The sequence below is a fragment of the Sebastes umbrosus genome, chromosome 2 (genome assembly GCF_015220745.1).
Source record: "Sebastes umbrosus isolate fSebUmb1 chromosome 2, fSebUmb1.pri, whole genome shotgun sequence".
Lineage (NCBI taxonomy): Eukaryota > Metazoa > Chordata > Actinopteri > Perciformes > Sebastidae > Sebastes > Sebastes umbrosus.
Window position 1 is genome coordinate 33,469,140 of NC_051270.1, and position 26,666 is coordinate 33,495,805.

Below are 26,666 nucleotides of genomic sequence, written 5' to 3' on the forward strand. Positions count from 1 at the left end.
CAAATAAATGAATCCAAGCTAATTAGTTAGTAATTAATTAGTTTAGTTAAGTTTAGTTTATTTTGTCTAAAAGACCTAGCAACTCAAATACACATATCAAAAATGATAAAAACAATAACTCATTACTTTTGAAATAGTGACAAACCAAAGCAAGTTTATGCTGAGGCCTTAGCTTGTTACCCTTACTCTTTTCACATTCATTATTTTGTACACTTTTTATTAAATGTATACACTGAAAATGAAAAAAATAAACAAATAAAATACTCAAACAAACCCCCATACAAAAATTATATACACACTAGTGTTCATGCCTCAGTTTTGTTAATATTTTTTTTTATCTATTAAGTGTATTACACATTTTTATTTCATTTTCAAAATACTAATACTAACAAATAAATTCATTTTTCAAGTTTTTTTGTTTTATTGAGGTGAAAAGGTGATGCGTAACTATGAAACACAGTTCATTGCATCAGTCATAATATTACATATGATTTTGCTTAAATTTGCAATATATTGTGATACTAATCAATATCAGAAAGATATTGATGATAGTAACATGGTATAGATTTCACACGTATTGCCCAGTCCCAGCTCAGTGCTGCATTAAATTAGACATGAGAGGAGCGAAAGGTATCCCTTGATATCAAGGATGTTTTATTTTAGTTCCTAAACTGGAAATTATTTTAAGTTTAATGTGAAAGTCCAACTCAATTACAGTTCAAATCAACTTGTCACTCACAGACATGTCCACTCTAGTTAGGATTCAATTTGTTTTTACATCCCATATGAGAATTTTGAGATGACATTTTGAGTAAAGACACTTCTACTTCTAATGGAGTAGTTATACTCGGTGAACATGGATATATGGTGACTAAAAGGAAAAAAAACATCACAGTATCATGAAAATAATATATCATTATCATCATCTCTTCACAGAAATGGTGGCGTTTGTACCGGTCCATAGACGAGGAGGAGGAGGAGGAGGAGTATTACGACCCTAACGTCCAGGAGGGGGCAGCATTGTGTCTGCAGACAAACTGGCGAGGTTACAGGGAGCGCCAGAGGTTCAGGCTGTGGAGGGAGGCTGCTCTGGTGCTACAGAGGGCCTGGAGGTTGTGGCTCTACCGGCGCTGCACGGCAGCTCTGGTTCTTCAGACGGCCTGGCGCTGTCATCAAGCCAGAGACGCCTACTTGCGGCTTTATGGCGCTGTGGCACACCTACAGGCAATCAGCAGAGGCTTCCTCGCCAGGCAGAGGTAAGCCATACTGTAAAACACCTCGTCCTGAGCACAAGCACCAGCTCTGTTTGGTACAGATGAGTTTAGTTTAGCAAAAGCAAACATTTTAACATTTTTATAAAGGCTCAGTACTCTGGAAATAGCTTCTAAGGGTAAGTGAAGCTGGTGGAAAGCCAGATTAATCTTTGCACACAGCTCATGCCCGCAGTGTATTTGGTCATTGTTCAGTGTACTTATTGGTAAGAGCATGCCATTACGCAAGCAATCCAAACCAAAGCAGCTCTACAATCAGCTGAGCCGCTGAGAGCGAGACTTGTTAACTTTGGCGAATACTGGAGGTAGTTTTGTTCTGAATAACTGTTTAAAATGTGTCTTGATAATAGGAGAAGGAAGTAGTTTGACATCAGCTAACCATGCCTTCTTGATTGACAGCTTCAAACAGCTGAGAGATCAGAGACTGAGGGAGAAGAAGGAGCAGCAGGAGAAGCTCCTTCAGCTACAGAATGGCCAGGTGAGTCTCTCACCTGAAGACCAGGACGAGCCGTCTGAGAGCATCATGGGGTTGGACCTCAGCACGTGGGAGGATCGCTCCTACGAGCAGCGAGAAAGGAGCCTCCAAAGCCTCAGCAGCCACGAGGGCGCCGTTAAAGAGGAAGGAGAACATGCCAGGACAAGAGGGAGTCCCTCTAAAGCGCAAACTGAAGCAGCGGACTCGTTCCAGACATCCACTGTGGTGGTGCGAGAGAGGTCCAGAACTGTAGACGAGCCCAGCCAGAAAACCACTCGGGCCAAGAGGGAGAGCCGGCGGATGAGAGAGCTAGAGCAGGCCAAGTTCAGCCTGGACCTTCTCAAGGTGCGGGCAAACAGCGGTGGAGCCTCGTCCCCGTCTGAGGACCGGCGCTGGTCTCTGGAGCTGGTGACCCCCGCGACCCCGCCTCTTCGTTCACCCCAGGGCACGCCCGACAGCCAGAGCTCCAAAGGCAGCTTTGAGCTTCTCCATATGGATGACGAGCCGCCCAAGGCTGTAGAAGAGGTGACAGATAGTGAGGACCTCTGCTCCCCAGTACCTCCAGTACCTGAGCCTAATGTGGTTGTTTCAATAAGCCCGAAGCCAGTTGAACCACATAGGACAGGGGTTTCTGATGCTGTTGCCCATCCAGGCAGCCCGGGCAGGACCAAAATGCACCCAGCAGCCCCGTCTGCCCCCGCACATCCGCCCAAAATCGAGAACTACCTCCCTACCTTTTACGTCCCTGCTAGTGAGGGTAGCACAGTCGCCTCCCGTCGTCCTGCCGAAGAGCCCAAACAAAACACAGAGGCAGCCATCTCTAAGACCACCGTCACCAAGCCTCTCAAAGAAAGGCGCGAGTCAGCGCGGCGACCTGTGGTGGTGGTCATCAGCATGCAGAAAGAAACGCCACTACGCCAAGAGCTGAGTGATATCCTCCGTCCCCCTGTAGAGGTTCGAGATTCTGCAGCCCATACGAGGGAGAAACCAGCCCCAGCTCCCGTCCCGGTTCCTACCTCTGTCCCTCAGGCCGACCAGGCGGTCATAGAGAAGCTGGTGCGGCTGAACGAGGAGAAAGAGGTGAGGCAGCGTAATCAGCGGCAGCAGAACGAAAAGGAGATGATGGAGCAGATCAGACAGCAGAAAGAAGTGCTGGAGCGGCAGCGACTGTTCTTCGCTCAGTACGAGAGAGACATGTTTGAGAAGCAAAGAGGAGAAGCTCTGCACAAGATACAGCAGAGTCGACAGGGTGGACAAGATGTTGGTGGAGCTGCGACCTCCGTAAAGCCTATTCGACCCAGCTCTCTACTGATTGAGAGAACAGCAGGGGTAGCTCCTCACGGCAGAACACGGTCAGACTCCACTGCCCCATCAGTGCACTCTCCCTCGGGTGTAGAGAGCGCCCCTCACCCACAGCTGCCTCCTCCACCTGCATCTGTTCCCAGACAGAGACGCAAAGAGAACCGGCCCGCTGCCGAGGGCTGGGCCCCCAAACTCACTCTGGAGTCCAAAGATGGAGGAGGAACCAGAGCGAGTGCAGCAACCAAAAAGCCACCAAGTAATCAAGGCACCACAGTCAGTATGACGGACAAGCCAAGCATCTTCTTCTCTCCAAAGGACAAAGTCACATTTACAAAGTGAGTCATGAAGTTCACATTTTGTTTATGTTTTTGTTGTCATGTAGTTTTTTTCAATGACAATCAGGTTTATTGGCATGTAGGTTTTTACATACATACAAGGAATTTGTCTTGATATTTTGGTGCATAACAATAAACATAGTAAGATAAAATAAAAAATATAAAAAAACTGCAGAAGTCAAGAATCATAAATGAAATAGAAATTTACAATGCAACATATAAAAAATATATTAGAGCTTTTTTTTGACATAATACAAATCCTTGTAGGAATAATATCAATCATAGACTGTTTATAAGAAGTGGATGTAGTCACCGTGACGTCACCCATTGGTTTGTGATCGCTTTGAAGCCTCGAGTTTGGCATTTTGGCCGTCACCATCTCGTTTTTTGTAACCAGAAGTGACACGAGACGGTGAAACTAAGTACAATCAAACGTTGATTAAAACATTTTCAGGTGACCAAAATGTTACAGTTAACTTTGATGAACTGAAAACACACTGTGAAAGGGTTAAAGTTGTAAGATGAAAACACAGACAACTCCCAGACCAGACAACGCCGTGGTATCAACCTGTCAATCACAAGCTAGCCAAGCTCTAAAGTATCCCCTGCTTTATGGTCTATTTATCTATATGACAAAGAGCAGAGAACCTACATTTACAGTAACAGGTTTCCTCTTTGTTTCAGCAGTTTAAAGGGATAGTTCGGGTGTTTTGAAGTGGGGTTGTATGAGGTACTTATCCATAGTCGGTGTATAACCTACAGTAGATGACGGTCAGCACGCCTCCAGTTTGGAGAAACAGACAGGAGTTACTGTACGGGAGCAAAGTAATGTCCTGCTGTTGACGGGGCCGGCAGTAAAACGTATTTTAGTCCCTTGAAAGAAAGACTCACCTATAAAAATCCACGTCAGTTTAAGTGTACGCTATATTTAGAATAGCTTTACCTTGCTGTCAGACAGCTTTCTGACGGGGAACTGAAGCCATTGTAATCATCTAGGCTGTGGTCAAAGCCACCAGACTTGAAAAAAAAAACTGCAATTTTACCTTGTAAAACACAGGCTGGTCTACCGCTGCCTCGATCGGTTAGTTTGTTTGTAATATTGTGTGACTTTGGTGAATCCCAACTAATCAATACACTGACTATGGATAAGTACCTCATACAACCCCACTTTAAAACACCCAAACTATCCCTTTAATGAATTTAATTAATTCCTTTCCATTAAAAACGTTTAATATTTATGTTTTCTTCTTTTTGTCCACCAGGTTTGACGGTGATGCTGTCCCTAAAGAAACACCTGCAGCCGTTCCCAGAGAAGCTCCGTCACCCGTCCCTAAGCCCTCTAAAGGAGCAAAAACGCGGGATGTAAGCGACCTCTCCTTCTTCCATTGTCGAAGATAGACATGTAGCATGTGTTTGCAAGTTTGCAGGAGTGCCTTTTTGTGTTTTTGTGAATGAATTAATGAATCTTGGCAGCTCCCAATCTTACACTAAAAACGACACAGCTGAACTACATGAAGATCAAAATGCACTGAAGCTCTTCTGCAGGTTATTAAAGGCTCATTTATAAACATGCTGTTATCACTTCTGATGAAACTCCAGGTGGGCAGAGCGGGCCAAAAAAAGAAAGCCAGAATGGCACGGACCCGCTCCGACTTCCTCACCCGCGCCCCCATCCTCTCAGTTGGGGGCGATTCAGACGAGGATGACTATGAAGGCGACAGCAGCCCCCGTCATCACAGTCTACCCTTCTCCAAACTGAGCCCCGCGGAGGAGGGCTTAAGAAAGTCCTGTTTCAGTGACTCCGATATGGTAACAGGCGCCATCCAAGCCAACAGTATACGTTCTTAAAGCGTGGCTCTTCTTTGACATTTCTAACCCCCTCAGTAGAGAGAGCATAGATCACTGACTCCAACTGAGCTTCAACAAACTTTCTAAAACTGTTCACTAACTCTCCGATAGAGTGGAAGGCATTTCACATGGTTTCCCTAAACCTTTAACATAGTGGCTTCTCTAACATGATTTGGCTTCTCTTTCAGCTCTAACCCTGACTTCTCCCATTGATTTATTCTTCCTGGTTAATTAACAATGTTTGCATGTAACTTAGTTGTATTTCCTCTCTTAGCACTAGTCACGAGTCAGACCTTGGGAATCCTTGGAAAAGGTCATCGTTCACTTTCTTCATCACTTGACAAACTCCTCCTGTCTTTTAACTGCTCTTTTCCTGGGAAAACTGATTTGTTCCTTGTGTTATGATAACAATTTGCTTTTAAGAATAATTGTTTCAAAGGTATTATTTGTTGTGTTATTGCTTTGTAGTATCATGATTACTATAAATAGGGATGCACCGATCCAACTTTTTCAACCCCAATACCAATAGTGATACGAGGGCTTTGGGTATCAGCCGATACAGAGTACCCATCCGATATCAATAAGCTGTATGCCTCACTGTGTGGAAGTGACTGGATCATTCTTTTATGTGTAAGACAACATCAGGCTTGACTTAAGCATTGATTTCTTGACTTTGTAAAATAAAATGTAACAATAAGTACATAAATATAAATGTATTGAATCCTTTATTATTCAAATTATAAATCGTACACCAGCGACTTGGTAAAAACAATCTTCAAAATTCAAAGGAATTATGATCCCTTTTTAAACCTTTTTAATGCAGCAAAAAATTGGTCAAAACTTAAACAGGCAGTAAAATTCCAGTCTATATTATATAGTATAAAAACATAGAATTGGATTGAATAGATCGGCCCCATTGTCACCGATACTCGATCCAACTATTTGAGTCAGTATCGGCCCGATATCCGATCCGGTATCGGTGCATCCATAACTATAAACAACATTTACATTTTTACTAATGTCTCGAAGCAGTGGTGGAAAGTAATTAAGTACATTTACTCATGTACTTTTCTGGACAATATTTGTCATTGTTTTGTGTTGTTAATTGATTTCTAATAATAAATATATACATACATTTGCATAAAGCAAGCATATTTGCCGACTCCCATGTTGATAAGAGTATTAAATACTTGACGAATCAATTAAATCAATTGACAGCCCTCAATATTATATATATTATTTTGAAATTGGCCATTCTGTATAATGAGTACTTTTTTTTAATGCAGGACTTTTACCTGTAATAGTGTATTTTTACACTTTGGTATTACTACTTTTACTTAAGTAAATGATCTGAATACTTCCATCACTGCTTAGAAGAAGTTAGAGATCTGGTAACTGTAGTTGGTGAAGCTGCAGGAATGTGATGCTGCCATCTACTGGCTTCAACTTGTCCTCAGATTATAATTTTCTTGGGTTTTGTTTTTAACTTGTTATCCAACCTGGTGTTGTTCCAGCCTAGAGGCTCTGAGGAGCAAAATAAGTTGCAGAAAGCCATGTCGTCAGGAGATTTGGTCAAAGTGGACTCCATGCGCAAGAACTCGCAAGATGGAAGGTTTGTTCCTCATGCGGAGTTTTACCTAAAGGTTTTGTCTGTATGTCTTGGCCTCAAAGGGTAACTTTGGTATTTTCCAACCTGGTCTAAGTGACTAATGGATGAATGAAATCATCTAAATATTCAGCCATGACATTGAAAATATTTTACTAAGCTACGCTTTCTGGACTCCAACACAACAAACTCTGCCCGGCTGCCACTCATGTTTCCACCAAGGATGTTTTCCACTATTCCACCGTTGTCTTCTGGCAACACGTCACCTCGGCAGATTTCAGAACGACAACTCTCCTTGAGCGAGACTCTTTCCATAATGTCAGACACTTATAATAACAATCAGAGTCTGTTATGGCAAAACCAAGTACTTTTAGTGGACGTAAATGGCGGGGCCAGCTTACCCCGGTAGCACCATATTGCAGCCTGTCTGCAGCGCTCTCCCTCAATACTGGACTTATTTCAGAAATTGTTGTCCCTATTAGTCAGGTAGACACTAAAACATGGGGAAATAGGGTCCAGGTTGAAAAATACCGAATTTACCTTTTAATATACATTTTCATGGATGGTTTTGTCACTTATAAGCTAAAGATATCTACAATTTTCCATCAGTAATCAAAGAATGTTTAACACTTTGTTTTAATTTTGAACAGGGTTCGTAAGATGCGTTTCTGGGGCAAGACAAAGTACGGGGATAAGAAGTCATCCAGAGAGAAGCTGATCTGTGGGGCCGATTCCATGGACGGAGACTACGGAGACACTGGGCCATTGCTGGGAGACGGTGCGTTATCCAAAAGTGATTACATGGGACTCTTTTAAAAAAAATTTGAATGCACCTGAAGTTCATTTGACCCACAAATCCTTCCTTCTCTTGAACCCAGCTGGTCAGGAAAACATGTCGCCACCCACCAGTCCTGACCTGATGTTGGATCAAGGGGTCAGAGACCTGAAGGAGAACAAGGCGCCGTCTCCCAAGGTGAGGCGACGGCGCAGCGTTAAGATCAGCAACGTGGCTATGGACCAGGCTCAGTGGCAGAACGACGCGCTGCAGATCATCACCTGCACCAACGACTACAGGAGCATGAACGACTTCCTCATGAAGAAGGTATAAACAAACAGCTTTCGATACATGTTGGTAAAGATGATTATATGGCCTGTATGTGTACGTCAACATCTAAAAGTCCTCACAAGGAGAGTAACTCCACATGAACCCAATGCAATGTGTTTTCATTATTTATGTATTTTTAGAGCTACAGGGAGTCCATATTCATGCCAAGATGTTTGTGGTGTCATATTTTAGATCAACGACTTAGACACGGAGGACAGTAAGAAGGACACCATGGTGGACGTCGTGTTTAAAAAGGCTCTGAAGGAATTCCGTCTGAATATCTTCAACTCTTACTCCACAGCGCTCGCGGTAAGTGTTGTCAACACTGTTTAAATGATCATTTGAAATTGATTTTGAAAATGTTATACTCCTCAAACAAAGTGATTAGAAGTGTGCAGTGCTTTTTACATGATAAATAATAAATAAATAGATCTTTTATACTGGAACATCAAATAGATAACCTCTGTGCTCTTCCTGTGACCCCGTCGTCTTCCTCCCCCAGATGGACGATGGGAAGAGTATCCGCTACAAAGACCTCTACGCTCTGTTTGAGCACATCCTGGAGAAGACCATGCGACAGGAGCAGAGGGACTGGAGAGAATCTCCTGTCACAGTGTGGGTCAACACCTTTAAGGTTTTCCTGGATGAGTTCATGACCGAGTACAAACCTCAGGACAGCACACTCAGCAGGGTAAAGACACGCAACGGCCTCCTAGAAAAAATGATTTTGGATGATGTCTAAACTGTTAAAGACATTTTATGATCCGTTGAATGTATTCTGTTGGGGTAACGTTAAAGGGATAGTTCGGATTTTTTTCAAGTGGGGTTGTATGAGGTACTTATCCATAATCAGTGTATTACCTACAGTAGATGACTGTTGGCATGCAAAGTAATGTACTGCTGTGGACGGGACGCAAACATATTTTAGACACCCTAAAAAAAAATCAATATCGGTTCAAGTGTACACTTTATTTAGAATATTTTCACCGCTTTACCTACAGCCGTTTCTGACAGGGAACTGAAGCCATTGTATCCATCTATGCTCCCTAAAGCCACCAGGCTCCATTGAAGAAAAGCAGACATTTTTGTGAATTCGAAAATAACCGAAGTCACTCAATAACACAAATAAACTAACCGATCAAGGCAGCAGTAGACCAGCAACTCCTGTGTTCTGCGAGGTAAAATTACTGTTTTTTTCAATGGAGTCTTGTGGCTTTGGCGAGAACATAGATAACGGCTTCAGTTCCCCGTCGGAAACATAGACTGTATAGCTGTCTCATCACAAGATAAAACAGTGAAAATATTCTAAATATAGCGTACACTTAAACTGATATTGATTTCTTTAGGAGAGCCTTTCTTTTAGGCGGCTAAAATACATTTAGCTTCCATACTGTTACTCTTGTCTGTTTCTCCAAACCGGGCGCGTAGACACTGACTATGGAATGGTAATGGAACCCCACTTCAGAACAACGAACTATCCCTTTATAGAAATACATGTGCGTTAATTGTTGTGGATCCAGTAAGAAAGTTGGATGTGTAAGGAAAGTTTTTTTTCATGTATAAAAGCCTTCTGGGGTGTTAGTTTCTAGGGATTTGATCTGTGATATACATCAATTCTTAATAATGCTTACTATATTGACATAACTTGATATATACTAAAACGTATCTGTTGTTCTGTTTTGTCTTTTTTTTTTAAACTACAGCAGGCACCTAAACCTGAGCGCAAAAAACGGAGGAAAAAGGACACCGACATTGTGAGTCTCTCTTCATTCTCATCATTACTAAGTACATGATCATGATCATTAGCAGGAGAAAGACAACACTTTGCTTTAACAGCCAGTCCTTTACACCCCCATTTGCTCTTTAGAATAATAAGATATAAATACACCAGCGACCAGAATAGAAAAGGCTATACAAACAAAACACAAATATAAATGTGATGGGGAATGTGCAAGTGAACTCCAAATGAACCTGTGCTCTGCTGCTCTCTGCTGCCCTCTGCAGGTGGAGGAGCATAACGGCCACATCTTCAAGTCCACCCAGTACAGCATCCCCACATACTGTGAATACTGCTCATCACTCATCTGGATGATGGACCGGGCCTGTGTGTGCAAATGTGAGTGTGCATGCAAAAGATCACAACAGGGATTCAGGACACCTTGAGAATCCCTGAATTCATACAGTAGATCTGACGACATGTGTCTTTTATCAAGGAAAAAGTCCCAATATTTGATGGTTCGAGGTACTTAAAGCAGCAGTGGGTAGAATTGGAGCAATTAAAACAAGTTATTTTTTATAAAACTGTCACTATATCCAGACAGTAGAGCATGAGACAGGTCATCTGAAAAAAATCATGTGCCTCTGTGTCCTCCGGTGCTCCTAACGGCATCTGTAAGATTTCACAGACCGGAGGAAAACAACCAGTCAGAGCTGATCTGGAGTCTGCCGTCCAGCTGACATCTATGACAGCCAAACGGTCAAACTAGGCAGCGCTGATCAAATATGAATCAATATTCTGCTACTGTAATGCCTATTTCTCGCCTCAAATGTTCTCAGAATCATCTTGTAGTGCACGGTTTAGCTGTAAAATGAGAAAGTCTGTGACCCGGCAGCCATGTTGAGACTGCTTCAGGGAATACAACACACCGCTCACATAACCGGAGCACAGCCAATAGCCTGAAAAAAAATCATGTGCCTCTGTGTCTTCCGATGTCCTCCGGTGCTCCTAATGGCATCTGCAAGATTTCACGCACACAGCCAATAGGAACGCTCTCTCCCTGAAATGACCTGTGATTGGCCAAAGTCTCCCATCACGGACTGGATTTTTTAAAGCCTGTAAACAGAGCCATGAGGAGGAGCAGAAGTCTAGTTTTCTCTCAGAACACTTGAATTACAATATGCTGAAAGGTTATTTTGGAATTTTTGCCCAATGATGCCAAAAACTTGTTGCCTACTGAAGCTTTAAAGGAGCTCTATATGGAATAGAGTGCTGCAGGGATGACATATTTTTGTAGGCCAACCAGGAAGTTAGCGTCACCCTGGTTCCCTCGACAACAAGCCAATGGGATTTTTTCATTGAGTTGTGGATTATTGCAGAAAATAAACTTTTATGATACTTACACGTTTTGTTCCGTAAAATAATCTCCACAAATGAACACTACTTTTATGATTTTTGAAGTGGGAACGCAATCGCCTGTAGTAAAAAAAATAACGTTAGGCTATAAATTAACTACATCACGGTCGCATGACTTCACCTCACCACCACTAAGCTACAGGTGGACGAGTCAGCGTGATGACGTTTAGTAGTCTCATTTAGCCACTTGTTAGCAACTGCCTTTTTTAAGACATATAAAAGCTTCAAAATTCAAGAGTGGGATATTTATTGATGTATTTTATATTGTAGAACAAAATGTTAAAATATTTTCAGCTTGTGTTAACCACAGACCTTATTTCAGCCAACTAACCAAAAATCTATTAAAAAAAAAACATTGACAAGGAAACCGGAAGTGTAAAAAATGCTAACTAATTTCCAGGTTTTAAGGACTTAGAGTGCACTAAAATGTACCTGCAGCCGGCCTGGCTATGCAAACAAACATTACTCCACTATATCTTTACATTACAAAAAGTTGTTTGCCGCTTTATTAATGCTCTGAATATCGTATAGAACATTTAAATGTGAAAATTTGCTGCTTTTCTCTGTTTTATGTAATTGAATAGCTTATAATAAATTGAATACCTTTAGCTGATAGTGTTACCGTGGGCTCTGGGAACCCATGATGACTTTTTTTTTTTTTTTTACTATTTTCTGACACTTTATTGACAAAATAATCAACAGGTTAATCGATTATTAAAATAATTGTAAGTTCCAGCCATAGACTGTATATAAGAAATGGGTGTATTCACCGTAACGTCACTCATTGGTTTGTTCACTGCCATTTTGAAGCCTTGAGTTTTGGCAGTTTCGCCATCGCCATCTTGTTTTTTTGCAACTAGAAGTCACACGAGAGGGTGGAGCTAAGTACAACCGAATGCTGAATCAGACATTTTAGGCGACCAAATAGGTTATAATTAACTTTCATGAACTGAAAACACACTGTGAAAGGGTTAAAGTTGTTGAAAGACAAAAACACGGACAACTTCCAGACCGGACAACGCCGTGATAGCGACAAGTTAATCGCATGGTAGCCACGCCCTAAATCATCCCCTGCTTTATGGTCTATTTGACTCTAAATGAGACTATAATTTACACAAAAACATGGACAAATCCCAGACTGGACAATGCCAAAAAAAAACCTGTGATGTATATTTGGGTTGATGCAATAATAGTTTTAAAATGAAAGATTTTACTACGATTTATCTTTATCTACACATATTCATGAGTACAATAAATCTCTGATTTACTCCTAAAACAACTTTCAGTGGAAACAAGGTTTAGTCTTTGAATGTCCCCAAACAAGATCGTGTTGGGTGAAAGTCCAAATAATTGACATGTCCTTAAAATGGATGTCAGTGACTGCTGGAACCCTGCCACACACACACACACACACACACACACACACACACTAAGGCAACAACGTTCTGATGTAACCAACACCAGATTATTAAATTAATTTACTTTGACATAATGTGTTTTTAAAGAAATCACTAAAATCTTTGTGACCGCAAATGGACACACAATCACCCTCTCCTCCACCCACCCACCCACACACACACACACACACACACACACACACACACACCATGTCTGTGGCCCCACCCTCTCTCCCTCCTCGGCCCTAATCAGATTGTTTTCAACTGGACTCATGGGGTCTGCGGCGCCGTCTCTCCACAGATTTCCCCACACAGTTTGTCCTTTATTCCCACAGGATGTTTTCCTCACGCCAGCCAGCGCTGCTTTGGTCTCTCAAGCGATAACATTTTTTTTTCTTTTGTCCTAACTTTTGCTGAATAATGAGGAGGCACTGCCTTTCTGTGGACAGTGGAAATGACCCGTTTGATTTCTCTGGCTGTGTTTCTCCAGTGTGCCGGTACGCCTGCCACAGAAAGTGCTGCCAGAAGATGACCACCAAATGCAGCAAGAAGGTGAGTCGGCCATATTGTGCACCCGCGCAACAATGTCCCATGACACTGATTGTTTTACTGTGGGTTTATTTACAGTAGCTAGTGTCTGCAATCTAACGTAGTGACAGTGATAGTTCTTAAAAGACAATACTTAGCGGGCAGAGAATTTTTTTAAAAGGACCTATTATACTTATTTTCAAATTCGTATTTTAGGTTTCTACTAGAACGGGTTTAAATGCTTTAATGTTTTCTGCCTCTGTCTGAAATGCTGGCCACTCCTCATTTGCATAAAGTTGAGGTCTAGGCTACTTTATGCAAATCAGGGGCGTCCGGCACAACCCGCCACCTCTGGAAACTCCCTAGAAACTTTAAACTAAACGTTGTCAATCCAAAATAAAGAGGAACTGCATGGCTTATTTCTCGCCTCAAATGTTTTCAGAAATACATTTTGTGAACTATGTTCGTAATAAAAGAGAAGAAACTTTCCAAACGAGCCGCCATGTTGGTTCCGGTTTGAAAGCTGGGAGCAGCAGCCCACAAGGGAAAGCGTTTTGTCCAATCAGGTGCCTAGTGGCAACCCACCAAGCGTCCAATGCTGGGAAGCGAGGCGATCCCTCGCGATAAAAACGCCCCTGTGGACATGTACCACTCCCTTTGGCGTGGACTTTGGACTCTGTAACTTAGCAGACCTTTTACATGCACAAAAAACTATATAACACACTAAAGGAAAGAGAAAAAGCACAAAAGCATAATGCGTCCTCTTTAAAACATTACCAATTCTTGTAAGCATTTTAAAAGTCTTTGTTGCTGTGTGCAAGTGTATGCATGTCTATATGTTTAACAGAGTATATTGTGTCTGTGAACAGTTTGATCCGGAGCTTTCCTCAAGACAGTTCGGAGTGGAGGTTTCTCGTCTGACTAATGACGAGAGGACGGTGCCCCTGGTGGTGGAGAAGCTCATCAACTACATTGAGATGCATGGCCTCTACACTGAAGGAATATACAGGAAATCTGGCTCAACCAACAAAATAAAGGAGCTCAAGCAGGGACTCGACACAGGTGAATGATACTAGCCGACTTTTAAAGCTGAGAAACATGAGTGGTGGGAAATGATTCAATGTGATCGCTAAGTGTTATCTTGTCTGTACTCTCCTTGTGACCACACAGATGTTGACAGCATGAATCTGGACGACTACAACATCCACGTTATCGCTAGTGTTTTCAAGCAGTGGCTGAGAGACCTGCCTAACCCTCTGATGACGTTTGAGCTGTATGAGGAGTTTATACGTACCATGGGTAAGTGGTCAACATCTGGTATCCAGCTTCCACTGTGTTTTCAAATGCATCCACAACAACGATGTATTATTGTGCACAGCAGAAGATATATGTGTTTGCAGTGACAGTAGGTGGTGATTTGTCTTGTGGAAATGCCTCCTCAGCTTTGCAGGATAAAAAGGAAGCGATCAGAGGGGTGTATTCAGTTATTGACCAGCTAAGCAGAACTCACCTGAACACTGTGGAACGCCTCATATTTCATCTTGTCAGGTAAAAACTGTTTCCAATGGCAATGTTAGAGGAGGACTGATACATGAAACTGCTTTATTTCCTCCCAGATGGACTATTCTAATACTGAATTCATGCTTTTTAGGGTCGCCTTGCAAGAGGACACAAACCGTATGTCAGCTAACGCCTTGGCTATAGTGTTTGCTCCCTGTATCCTGCGCTGTCCTGACACCATTGACCCGCTGCAGAGTGTCCAGGACATCGGCAAGACGACAGCGTAAGAACATACTTCATGTATATCAAATTAATTCTCTGCCTTTGCTCTAAGGCAGTGGTTCACAAAGGTTGGGATGGGAGTAAATTAATCTGTTTCATGTGGGAGCAGTTAACAAAACTCTATTCAAGCTATCAAGATCCAGTTTAACAGAATTTATTCAGACAGTGAAAGTACCATTTGGGCAGATATTTGGCATCTGATCTGATCTGATCTGATCTATTTGATATCTTTATCAGAAGAACAGAAGATATATAAATATAATGAAGGTGATGCTCGAAAAGCAAACAGATCAGTCAAAACCAAAGTCAGCTGAAGATATTGTAATTGTAGCAGAACAACCTTGTGTATCGAAAAACTCAAAAACGTGGAAACCAAATAATTAGCAAAAAACAACTATACAATACTTCTCAACAATATACAGTACTTATAAACAATAACTTGAATAAAAAGTGGGAGAATTTTACTGTACATATTGGGGGTGTTCATCGCTTCAATGATCAACAATCCAATATGATCGATGCAAAGTGAAAACATCAATACATATCACCATCTTTAAAGAATAACTTCGAGTTTTTTTTTCAACCTGGACCCTATTTTCCCATGTGTTTGTGTCTAAGTGACTAATGACAATTTTTTTAATTGGTTTAGCACTGAGGGAGAACACTGCAGATGAAAGCCGCTAAACAGCTGTAATGTAATCGCTCGGGGCAACTGCACACATCCACATTATTGAAATCAGCTAAACATTTAGCAAAACATTCAACACACCAATTTCATGTGGTCCCCTGTAGTCACTTAGACACAAAAACATGTGAAAATAGGGTGCAGGTTGAAAAATACAGAAGTTATCCTTTAAGATACGCCTTTATTTTGAAATTCCCATGTCACCATTTCCGTCCAAGTGGCCCCTCCTTCCTACAGAGGCCAGTAATAAAATTGTCAAATCATGTTTTAGTTGCTTTCTGTGAGTTGATGTAAATGTAGCTGATTGTGTTAAATGGATATATGATCATATTGATCGCAGGCCCCTAAATTGAAGTGAATCGAAATCGTATCATTGTGGACATTGTGATATAAGCAAATATATCATTGTCCAAAAAAATGTTTATGAGTCCATAACTTACACCATGATAATATTGTTTCAATAAAATGATGCTTTGCTGCAGATTTTCTCAATAATGGTTGAAACATTTTATGAGATTTGTTTTCTGTTTCCAAAAAATTGAGAACCTCTGGCCTCAGGGGAAATACGAGGCGCATACTTTACTGTATAAATAAGACTGTGTAGGAAAGGATTTGTTTTATATCAACTTAATATGAACTCATCATTTTGCCGTGACATTGTGGAGTATTTCCTGTCCTTCTGAAGTGGTTTTGTTTCCCTCCATAGGTGTGTAGAGCTGATCATTTGTGAACAGATGAATAAGTACAAAGTGCGACTAAAGGACATCAGCAGCCTGGAGTTTGCTGAGAATAAGGCCAAGTGCAGACTGACCCTCATTCGACGGTCGATGGTAAGATCGGATAATATGACGAATATGACTAATCCCGCTGTTATCAGATGAATCACGTGTTTCCAGTGACTCATCGCTAAATCTACCTGACTGAGCCATCCTAAAAACCTGCCCTGATTTCCTCCTTTGTAAGCTGTTTTTCTCCTCTCCAGATTCTCCCCCCTAACCTGTCCTTTCCTTTACCCAGAAACCCATACTAATAGCTGTTAGATTCATGTGCATAGCGCGCACTATGGTATGTATACACGGCACGCACCCCCAAACTATCATCCAGTGGTGATGTTGTTGTGGTGCCGATCACTGCATACATAGTCTCATCTCTTCAAATATTAACATCTGTCTTCTCCATCCCCAAAGCATGACTCATCACTTCACTGAGTCTCTGCTTCTGTCTTCTGTAACTGTCTCTTGTGATTGAAAGTCAGGAGATAATACAGTCACTTATAATTAGGTTTACGTTATGCTATTTGGAGTATGGAACATACAAAGTGAACATTTTTCAGCATATTCTGTGACCTAAAATCTATTACAGAAGTACGGAATAAACATCATAAACATCACTTACATAACTTCAAAATAAATAACACCACTTTGGGACACAAACACCGGACTTTCAACGGTCTCCTGGTTGAAAGTCATGTGATTGTTGGACCCGTCCACCTCTCCTCCCGCCCGCCATAAGCAGTCTCTCTCACTTTTTATTCTACGTCACTAGCTCTGAGAGTAGCATATTTACTCGGATGTGTTTACATTGGAGTCAATACAGACTACATGGCGTACAGATGATGACGCGCCAAAAGCAAGAACGGTGTTTTTATTGCACGCAAAATTATTTGCGAATTATCGTGTCATTCATACGCCAGTTAGTGCGACCGGGCTGGATATTTTTACAATGAGCTTGACTTCTAAGAACTGAGAAAGGATTGAGATGTGCACATTATCTGCCACTCAGCTAGAAAGGCAGCAGATCAGTTGCTAGAACTGACAGACCCTGATACTGCATATTAAAACTGACCTTCATGAACCTGGCATTACTGATTCCTCTTCTTTTTGCCTCTCACTTTTGCTCAAAGAAGACAAATGCAGCTAAAAAGGTAAAGTTTGTGTATCGTGTTGTATCTACCTTTTGTGTTTGATCAGTCTTTTAGTGCTGCTGTGCTGTTTTTAACTTCTCATTTCATGTGGTTCAGTCACTGCATGTGCAAGTGAGTAGCTGCTTGCTAAAAGTGGTGAAATGTACTGTACATGACAGCGTAACTGTTTTCATTTAGTGCTGGTCAGCTGATTTTTTTATAGAGCACAAATGTGGTATTCACATCAGTGAGATGACAACATCTGCCCTTGATTTGTTTCTCAGGGAAGAGGCCATGTACAGCGACTGAGCTACCACGCGCCCTCGCCGCCAGTTAGTCCGCGGCTGCAGGCTGTGGCTGACCCCGTGATAGAGGGGAGCGGTGGTGAAGAGAGCGAGGACGCGTTCGCCGAAATCTCCGAGCATCAGCAGGCAGCCATGCAGCAGGAGGAGAGAGTGCTGACGGAGCAGATTGAGAGCCTGCAGAAAGAGAAGTAAACACCGTCACTGCACTTAAATGTTCTGAAACATGCTACATGATCTGAATTAATAAAAATAACATTTCCAATTTGTATGTGTTATAAGCTATGTCTCACCATGTGTGTTCAGATAATTTATTAATCTGGATAATGTTTGCCTTTGCAGAGAGGAGTTGACTTTTGAGATGCTGACTCTGGAGCCACGAGCATCGGATGATGAGACCCTGGAGTCGGAGGCTTCTATCGGTACAGCCGACAGCTCTGAAAACCTCAATGTGGACTCTGAGGGAACCTCTGACTTCTCTGGTGCGTCACTATGCAGGAAATCACAACTCACCTTTCAGTTTCCTTTTTTTTAATGTATAATTGGAGCGAAAAGATGAATAAAACTTACCTTTGCCTTTTCCAGTGTTGACTTCCCCCTGGCCTCGGAGAACTGACATGACGAGCCCCCGACGTCGCGCTCTCCGCCGGCAGCCTGAATCCCTGGACTCTGTGGACTCATCCTCCAGTCCATCCTCCTACTCCTCCTCGTCACACTTCCACCCGTCGTCCTCTTCCTCCTCTGCCGCCACCTCCCGCCGCTTTCGTTTCCACTCCAAGTCTCCCCCCGCGGGCTCGGGTCCAGGTCCAGCCCAGGCCCAGGTTCTGAAGCCACCTCGAGCCTCCCGATCCGACAGCATAGACGGTAGCCCCACGGGAGATCAGGAAGGCGCGTACGACGAAAGGCCGCAGTTTACCAGCCGAGGCACCTTCAATCCGGAGAAGGGCAAACAGAAACTTAAAGGGGCCAAGACAACCCTGAGGCACCCCAGAGACGGCGGTGGCCACGGCAGGGACCCTCCAGACCTACCACAGCAGCTGGTACTGTACGGCAGTAATGAATTCATGGTATGAAGGACACCGGGACACCAAAGCACTCCCTTTCCAACTCCCTCGCAGGCGTGTACGTTCTCAGTGGGAGGTAACGCAATGGCAACTTGCTTAGCTCCTCTTGAAGTCTGCAAAGAAGTGTCCCCAAGTGCCCGTGTACAGTGTTTCCACCTCCAGAGGAGTGGAGATGTTTGGCAGAGGGACAGGAATCAGTGGAAAAGCTCCTCTTCTGTGGACTAAACTGCCACCCACGCTCTCACAGTGCCTCGGCAGCTCTTTACCAAGAGGAGACGCACCGAGCGGTTGGACAGAGAAAAGGGAAAAATGTTGGAATATGCGGAAGACCACTCAGCATCAGGGAATGTTACGGAGCTGGAAAGCTGAAGCAGAAGAAATCAGGCAACATCCCGGATGTTACAGTGAGCTTAAAGCTCACCATTATTAGCTGCTTTATGAGTTTACAGTTCATAACAATCAGTGTAAGCAGTGGTTGCTCTGTTACTACAAATTTATTTTTTCCCTTATTTAATAAATTTTAATGTCACAGAAATTCTTTATAGCATATAATATACAGGTATAAATACTGTACAAAGCCGGAACACCAGCCTCTGCTGGGTAGTTGAAGTCAAATATTTATCTTTTTTTTTTTTTTTTTAGTATCTTGGACGGAGATGTACGGATTTGGGCAGCGGATGATTTACGTGTGTGTGCGGCGAGCGCTCATGCAGCGTGACTGTATGTTTGTGTGAGAACGAGAAAAACCACTCCATGTGTTTTTAAGTTTGTGCTGCTTTTTTATTTTCCCCCCCTTACAAGGGAAATACCGCCATCAAAGGGACCAAGTGAGCTGGTGTGTGTTCCAGCCAAAAGGGGATCCCAGCTCTGTAAAAAAAATGTCGGATGTGTATGAAATCCCTGCATTCACTGCTTAACAGCCATACTACAATTGTAATTGTACAGTACAGTTCATATGTACAGTATAGTGGACAAATGCCATTCTATTCTTGAGACCTATTGTTACCCCTCCCCCCACACTCCCAAACCCATCCCCAACCTCCTGTCTCTCAAGTGTTTGCTCAATAGCAACCAAGAAAGATCATAAAACCAGTACGGCTTTTGTTTTTATTGTTGGGAGTCTTTGTCTTTGTTATTTATAAGTGTATTTTTCCATATTGTCTATTGGTGTTTTGCAGCAATTTCAAATTACTGTAGATGACATGTTTGAAAACAGGCCTTTTTCACAGCAGACATTTTGACTTGTCATAGTAGGAAAAGCACAGGCGTTACTAAGAACAGTAACAATGGCTCTGTTTTTGTCTCAGTAAGCCATGACAGTGAGCCAGTATGCACAATACCAGGACCCTGAAACTGAAGCAGTTAAATGAAATTCAGCCATTGTTAATTATTATTATTTACACCTGTGCTTCTCCTAATGTGAAACATCAAAATGTCGTCCGTGAAAAAGACACACACACACACACACACACACACACACACACACACAATAAGCAAGGGTGTTAAGTGTGGGGACAGACAGGGAAATCTGCCCCCCTTCAAGTGAGATCAAGAAGAAACACATTATTTCTCTTACAGATGAAAGGCCGAGTTCATTTGCTTGATTTAGTACACGCAGGGGTTTTACTGCTTCAGTCTTATTAGTCCAGTATGACCAGTAGATTATGGAAGTTAATGTTAGCAAACTAGATATTGTTATGTAGGCTACTTAATTTGCTGGCTTATGACTCTTATAGAGCTGCCCCCTCGTAGTCGATTGGTCGACGAATCGGTTGTTTTGGTCTTAGTTGGCTAAGATTTCTTTAGTCGATTAGTCATTTTTATGCTTTTTTCATGCTGAGTGACTTATTTTCAAGAAACTTATGAGCACATCTCTGGTAAACGCAAGATTTAAAGTGGTGCGTTTGTGTGATTCTTTGCGGAGAAACACAGATTTGTTGATTAAATCAACTAATTGATTGGTCGACGAAGAATTTCTTTGGTCGAGGACAGCCCTAGACTCTTCTCTATTTGTACTACTGTTTCACTACATTTCATCATTTACCATTATCCTGTATTGGTCATCAGAGGCCACTATTCAGTAAAAGTTATATTGAATCTCTTACTTTAAGGAAGAGGCTGAATTGTCTTCTGAATCGGTTCTGCCTCAGAGATAAATATCATTTGCTGTATTTTAGTCACATTGCACTTCTAGTAGCACAGTTGAGTTCTCAAGGTGCATTTTGTAATAGTTTTTGGTCACAAGTGCTACCACCCCTTCTTTAAAAGAAAAGGAGCTCCTCCCTAAGAATATTTGCACTGAGATTACAATAATACATCCATAATCTTTGATAACTGCGGGTTTCATGTTATTGTTACTGCCGTATCATTGCTTTAGGAATCGGTTTCCTCCTTCATGGAAATGTAATGAGACCTTCCTCTTGGGAGAACAGGTAATGTACAGTTTGTTCTTATTGCCGGCCCTATCTACATGTGTTCATCCTTCAGGTGCTGCTTCTGTCCTTGTAAGTTATTTAACAGTTGAATTAAGAGGAGCAGGAGTTACTCAACCCAGGGTTGTCTTCTGCATTTTTATTGTCACAGAAATGATAATCTGTGGTTTGGGGCCATTTCTCCCCCGCCGGTATAAACAGATATTGGCTTTGCAATTATAAACCTATTGAACTGCTCCTGAGATAGAGCTATTGAAACTCTGCTTACCTCTCGTGTAGCCTAAAGAGAGCACACAATTCTTAATTGTGTTTTCATTCACATTTTGCAAAGTCCATTTGTTTCATCACCTTTGGATATCAGAGAGTCCAAGTGTCCAGCCATAAATAGACAAAAAAAAGTAGTTAGGAGGTATTTGAAACAGCTAAAAGGGGTACAATCATGAAATGTAATATAACAAGGTGTAATAACAACCTGTCCAGCCTTAGAGGGGATCAGTAAAACACCTGTTTAAAGTCTCCACCTGTAATGAAATGAAAGAAATTACAGCATTTACTTTTACTTACTGAAAAAAACAGTGAATTTCATTTTTGAGAACAAAACCAACCCAAATGTAGTCTCTGTGCTGCCGGGTCCTAATGAAGAAGAGAAGATGTGCTTCAGTCAAAAGATGTTTTAAATAGCCCAATGCAGCCTTATGTGTTTTTCTTACTTTTATGGGGCACAAAGTAATTTACAGAGATACACAGCTAAAAGCAGTGGTTTAATGTAACAAAGTACATTTACTCTTTTGATGCTAATGCTTGTGTACTTTTACTTTGCAGGATGTTTACTTGTAACAGAGTATTTTTACACTGTGGTATTGCTACTTTTACTTAAAGGTGCAGTGTGTAGGATCTGACGACATCTAGCAGTGAGGTTGCAGATTGCAACCAACTTAAATCCCCCGTGTGCTAAGCGTGTAGGAGAACTATGGTGGCCGACGCGAAGACGTGAAGAAGTGAATGTCCCTATCTAGAGCCCGTGTTTGGTTTGTCCGTTCTGGGCTACTGTAGAAACATGGCGGCCGGCTCTGTGAAGAGGACCCGCTCCGTATGTAGATATAAACGTCTCATTCTAAGGTAACGAAAACCCAACGTTTCTTATTTTCAGGTGATTATACACTAAAGAAAACATACTTATTAATATTATATTCAATTTCTGCCAATAGATCTCCCTAAATGCTACACACTGTTCCTTTAAATAAAAGATCTGAGTACTTCTTTCACCAATCACCACTGGCTAAAATTCAATCACAGGACATAAGCACTGGCAGTGGGCAGAACGTTTTTAGCATCATCAAAAATTCCATAAAAACAACAAACTTGATCAGCGCTGCCTAGTTTGACCGTTTGATCGGACTTCACGAGATATTGACAGCTGCTCAGAGACGGCAAGACTCCAGCTCGGCTCTGATTGGTTGTTTTCCTACGGTCTGTGAAATCTTGATGCCATTATAGGAGCACCGGAGGACACAGAAGAACGTGATTTTGTTCAGATTACCTGTGTCATGCACTACTGTCAGGATATAGTGACCGTTTTATAAAAATACCTTTTATTAATCATGTTTGCTCCAATTCTACCCACTACAGCTTTAAAGTGGCAACATATACAACATAATAAATAAATTAAAATTTGCATTATAATGAATAAAATTGTTTCATATCATAGGCATGCCTATGATATGAAATTCCCATTTTCCAACCTCCTACCCAGGTTTGTTTAGTCATTTATGTAACTGACAATTCCGACAGCACCTAAAGGCAACTGAAAAGCCTAAAAACCAGAGTAAAGTTTTAAAAAGAGCTCTTTTTGTACATTTATCACAACAGACTGGATCTCATTTCTGTCACGAGAACCGCACTTTTGCAACCAATTGACATTATTCTTTCTTTCTTTCAACGGTCTTTTTTTTATTAATTGTCAATAATCAATAGAACAGGCTCTATACAGGGAAAGTTAATTTTGTTTTTCTGAACAACACTCACCCGTGAAACAACGCATCAATTAATCATACCTGACAGCAACATACACACAAACAGCCACAGCTGGCCACAAAAGAGCTAACTGATTCTCAATCACGGATACATAAAATTCAAATTGTAGAGAATACAATGCAGGGAGAGTATCCACAAATAAGTCATGAAATAAGAAGATGAAGAAGAAGAGAGAAAAATTTAAATAATAATAATTAAAAAAAATATATATATATATACATACCTACATACACACACACATACATATATATATACACATATACACGCATACACATATACACATACATACACGTATACATACATACATACATACATACACCCATATATACAGTATGTATATACACACGTAGGCAAAATTGTTGGTACCCTTCCGTTAAAGAAAGAAAAACCCCAAATGGTCACTGAAATAATTTGAAACTGACAAAAGTAATTATAAATACAAATTTACTGAAAATTAACTAATGAAAATCAGACATTGCTTTTGAATTTTGGTTCAACAGAATCATTTTAAAAAACAAACTAATGAAACTGGCCTGGACAAAAATGATGGTAGCCCTAGAAAAGATTGAAAATAATTTGACCATAGGGACATGTTAAACTAAGGTGTGTCCTGTAATTAGCATCACAGGTGTCTTCAAACTTGTAATCAGTCAGTCTGCCTATTTAAAGGGTGAAAAGTAGTCACTGTGCTGTTTGGTGTCATGGTGTGTACCACACTGAACATGGACCACAGAAAGCTAAGGAGAGAGTTGTCTCAGGAGATTAGAAAGAAAATTATAGACAAGCATGTTAAAGGTAAAGGCTATAAGACCATCTCCAAGCAGCTTGATGTTCCTGTGACTACAGCTGCACATATTATTCAGAAGTTTAAGGTCCATGGGACTGTAGCCAACCTCCGTGGACGTGGCCGCAGGAGGAAAATTGATGACAAATTGAAGAGACGGATAATACGAATGGTAACCAAAGAGCCCAGAACAACTTCCAAAGAGATTAGAGGTGAACTCCAAGGTCAAGGTACATCAGTGTCAGATCGCACCATCCGTCACTGTTTGAGCCAAAGTGGACTTAATGGAAGACAACCCAGGAGGACACCAAATCATAAAAAAGTGAGACTGGAATTTGCCAAAATGCATATTGACAAGCCACAAAGCTTCTGGGAGAATGTCCTTTGGACAGATGAGACAAAACTGGAGCTTTTTGGCAAGTCACATCAGCTCTATGTCCACAAACAAAGAGATGAAACATCCAAAGAAAAGAACACTGTACCTAATGTGAAACATGGAGGAGGCTCGGTTATGTTATGGGGCTGCTTTGCTGCATCTGGCACAGGGTGTCTTGAATCTGTGCAGGGTGCAATGAAATCTCAAGACTATCAAGGCATTCTGGAGCGAAATGTGCTGCCCAGTGTCAGAAAGCTTGGTCTCAGTCGCAGGTCATGGGTCCTCAAACAGGATAATGACCCAAAACACAGCTAAAAACACCCAAGAATGGCTAAGAACAAAACATTGGACTATTCTGAAGTGGCCTTCTATGAGCCCTGATCTAAATCCTATTGAACATCTGTGGAAGGAGCTGAAACATGCTGTCTGGAGAAGGCACCCTTCAAACCTGAGACAGCTGGAGCAGTTTGCTCAAGAGGAGTGGGCCAAAATACCTGTCGACAGGTGCAGAAGTCTCATTGAGAGTTACAGAAATCGCTTGTTTGCAGTGAGTGCCTCGAAAGGTTGTGCAACAAAATATTAAGTTAAGGGTACCATCATTTTTGTCCAGGCCAGTTTCATTAGTTTGTTTTTTAAAATGATTCTGTTGAACCATAATTCAAAAGCAATGACTGATTTTCATTAGTTCATTTTCAGTAAATTTTTATTTATTATTACTTTTGTCAGTTTCAAGGTATTGACCATTGTGGGTTTTTCTTTCTTTAACGGAAGGGTACCAACAATTTTGCCTACGTGTGTATATATACTGGAAAAACAAAGTTTGGAAACTTGTGTTTGGTGGATTATTTCTCTGTTGTTACAATGCTAATGGTCATTGTATTTTACATCGTTGGAAAGCCTGTTTATTTACCTTCACAATGATGTCCCACTTGTAAGGATCATGCATTTGTGGGATGAGCAGCACAGCTGATTATGTGGGTAGCGCCCAAGAAAAATTTGCCAAAATGCTCCGTCAATGGTAAACAGTGTATTCTCCTGTTGGTATTGACTCTTGTTTTGAGTTGTTTGGTGGATTGGATGATTGAACTCTCTATCAGTAACAAGGAACAAACAAGACATATTGGCTATTTTACACTTTATTCATTTAATACACCGTCAGGAGCCTCAGTAGCGGTGGAAGATCCATACACAGCTACAACAGCCTGGCACCTCCTCCTCATGCTGGTCACCAACCTGGTCACACGTTGCTGTGGGATGGCGTTCCATTCCTCAACCAGGATTCGTTGCAGGTCAGCCAGCGTGGTTGTGTTGGTCACTCTAACACGTACAGCACGCCCAAGCTGATGCCACAAGTTGAATTTGGTTGAGGTCTGGACTCTTGGCAGGCCGTTCCATTCTCTCTACTCCCACATTGTGGAGGTAGTCTGTGATAACCCTGGCTCTGTGGGGGTGAGCGTTGTTTCTTGGAGGATGAAGTTAGGTCCCAGATTGTGGAGATATGGGATCGCCACCGGCTGCAGAATCTCATCCCGATATCTCCCTGCATTGAGATGGCCTTCAATGATGACAAGCCTTGTTTTGCCAGTGAGGAGGATGCCGCCCCACACCATGACACTGCCCCTACCAAAAGCTGTTACTCCATCGGTGCAACAATCAGCATAGCGTTCTCCACGTCGTCTCCATACTTTGACCCTGCCGTCCAACTTTCGCAGACAGAACCTGGACTCATCACTGAACATGACATTCCCCCACATGTTCAGGTTCCATTGTCTGTGTTGTCGACACCAGCGCAAACGGGCCTGACAGTGAAGGGCAGTCATTGCAGGCTTCCTGGTAGCCTTATGAGAATACACTGTTTAGAGCATTTTGGCAAATTTTTCTAGGGCGCTACCCACATAATCAGCTGTGCTGCTCATTCCACAAATGCATGATCCTTACAAGTTGGACATCATTGCGAAGGTAAATAAACAGGCTTTCCAACGATGTAAAATACAATGCCAATTAGCATTGTAACAACAGAGAAATAATCCACCAAACACAAGTTTCCGAACTTTGTTTTTCCAGTTTATATATACATACACATACACATATACACTTACATACACACATACACATACATATATATATATATATATATATATATATATATATATAAAAATAGAAAAGAAAAATAAATAAATAATAATGATAATAATGAATAAATAAATAAAATTTAAAAAAAAAAAAAGGAAAAAGAAGATACTACTACTGGCTACTCAGAGATTACTGTAGTGGTTAATTGATTAGAGATGACCTGTCTGACAG

At 41.6% G+C, this 26,666-nt stretch overlaps 1 protein-coding gene across 8 annotated transcripts in view; it reads left to right on the plus strand.

The window, feature by feature from the left end:
* myo9aa (myosin IXAa) overlaps positions 1–19,846 on the plus strand; it is a 133,917-nt gene extending 114,071 nt beyond the window's left edge. For 3 of the 8 annotated variants that reach the window (XM_037793190.1, XM_037793239.1, XM_037793225.1), the window contains 22 exons: positions 937–1,256; positions 1,671–3,383; positions 4,646–4,745; positions 4,983–5,192; positions 6,746–6,843; positions 7,488–7,615; positions 7,716–7,939; positions 8,135–8,251; positions 8,445–8,633; positions 9,646–9,696; positions 9,947–10,058; positions 12,963–13,024; positions 13,870–14,062; positions 14,171–14,299; positions 14,443–14,548; positions 14,652–14,783; positions 16,174–16,297; positions 16,485–16,532; positions 17,371–17,391; positions 17,655–17,863; positions 18,015–18,154; positions 18,258–19,846. In XM_037793190.1, coding sequence (XP_037649118.1) covers positions 937–1,256; positions 1,671–3,383; positions 4,646–4,745; positions 4,983–5,192; positions 6,746–6,843; positions 7,488–7,615; positions 7,716–7,939; positions 8,135–8,251; positions 8,445–8,633; positions 9,646–9,696; positions 9,947–10,058; positions 12,963–13,024; positions 13,870–14,062; positions 14,171–14,299; positions 14,443–14,548; positions 14,652–14,783; positions 16,174–16,297; positions 16,485–16,532; positions 17,371–17,391; positions 17,655–17,863; positions 18,015–18,154; positions 18,258–18,745 — 4,914 coding nt within the window. In that variant the 3' untranslated portion in view covers positions 18,746–19,846. The remainder of the gene's footprint in view (positions 1–936; positions 1,257–1,670; positions 3,384–4,645; positions 4,746–4,982; positions 5,193–6,745; positions 6,844–7,487; positions 7,616–7,715; positions 7,940–8,134; positions 8,252–8,444; positions 8,634–9,645; positions 9,697–9,946; positions 10,059–12,962; positions 13,025–13,869; positions 14,063–14,170; positions 14,300–14,442; positions 14,549–14,651; positions 14,784–16,173; positions 16,298–16,484; positions 16,533–17,370; positions 17,392–17,654; positions 17,864–18,014; positions 18,155–18,257) is intronic. The other 5 variants (XM_037793198.1, XM_037793205.1, XM_037793215.1 and 2 more) reach the window with 5 other exon arrangements.
* Positions 19,847–26,666: the final 6,820 nt, after the last annotated feature.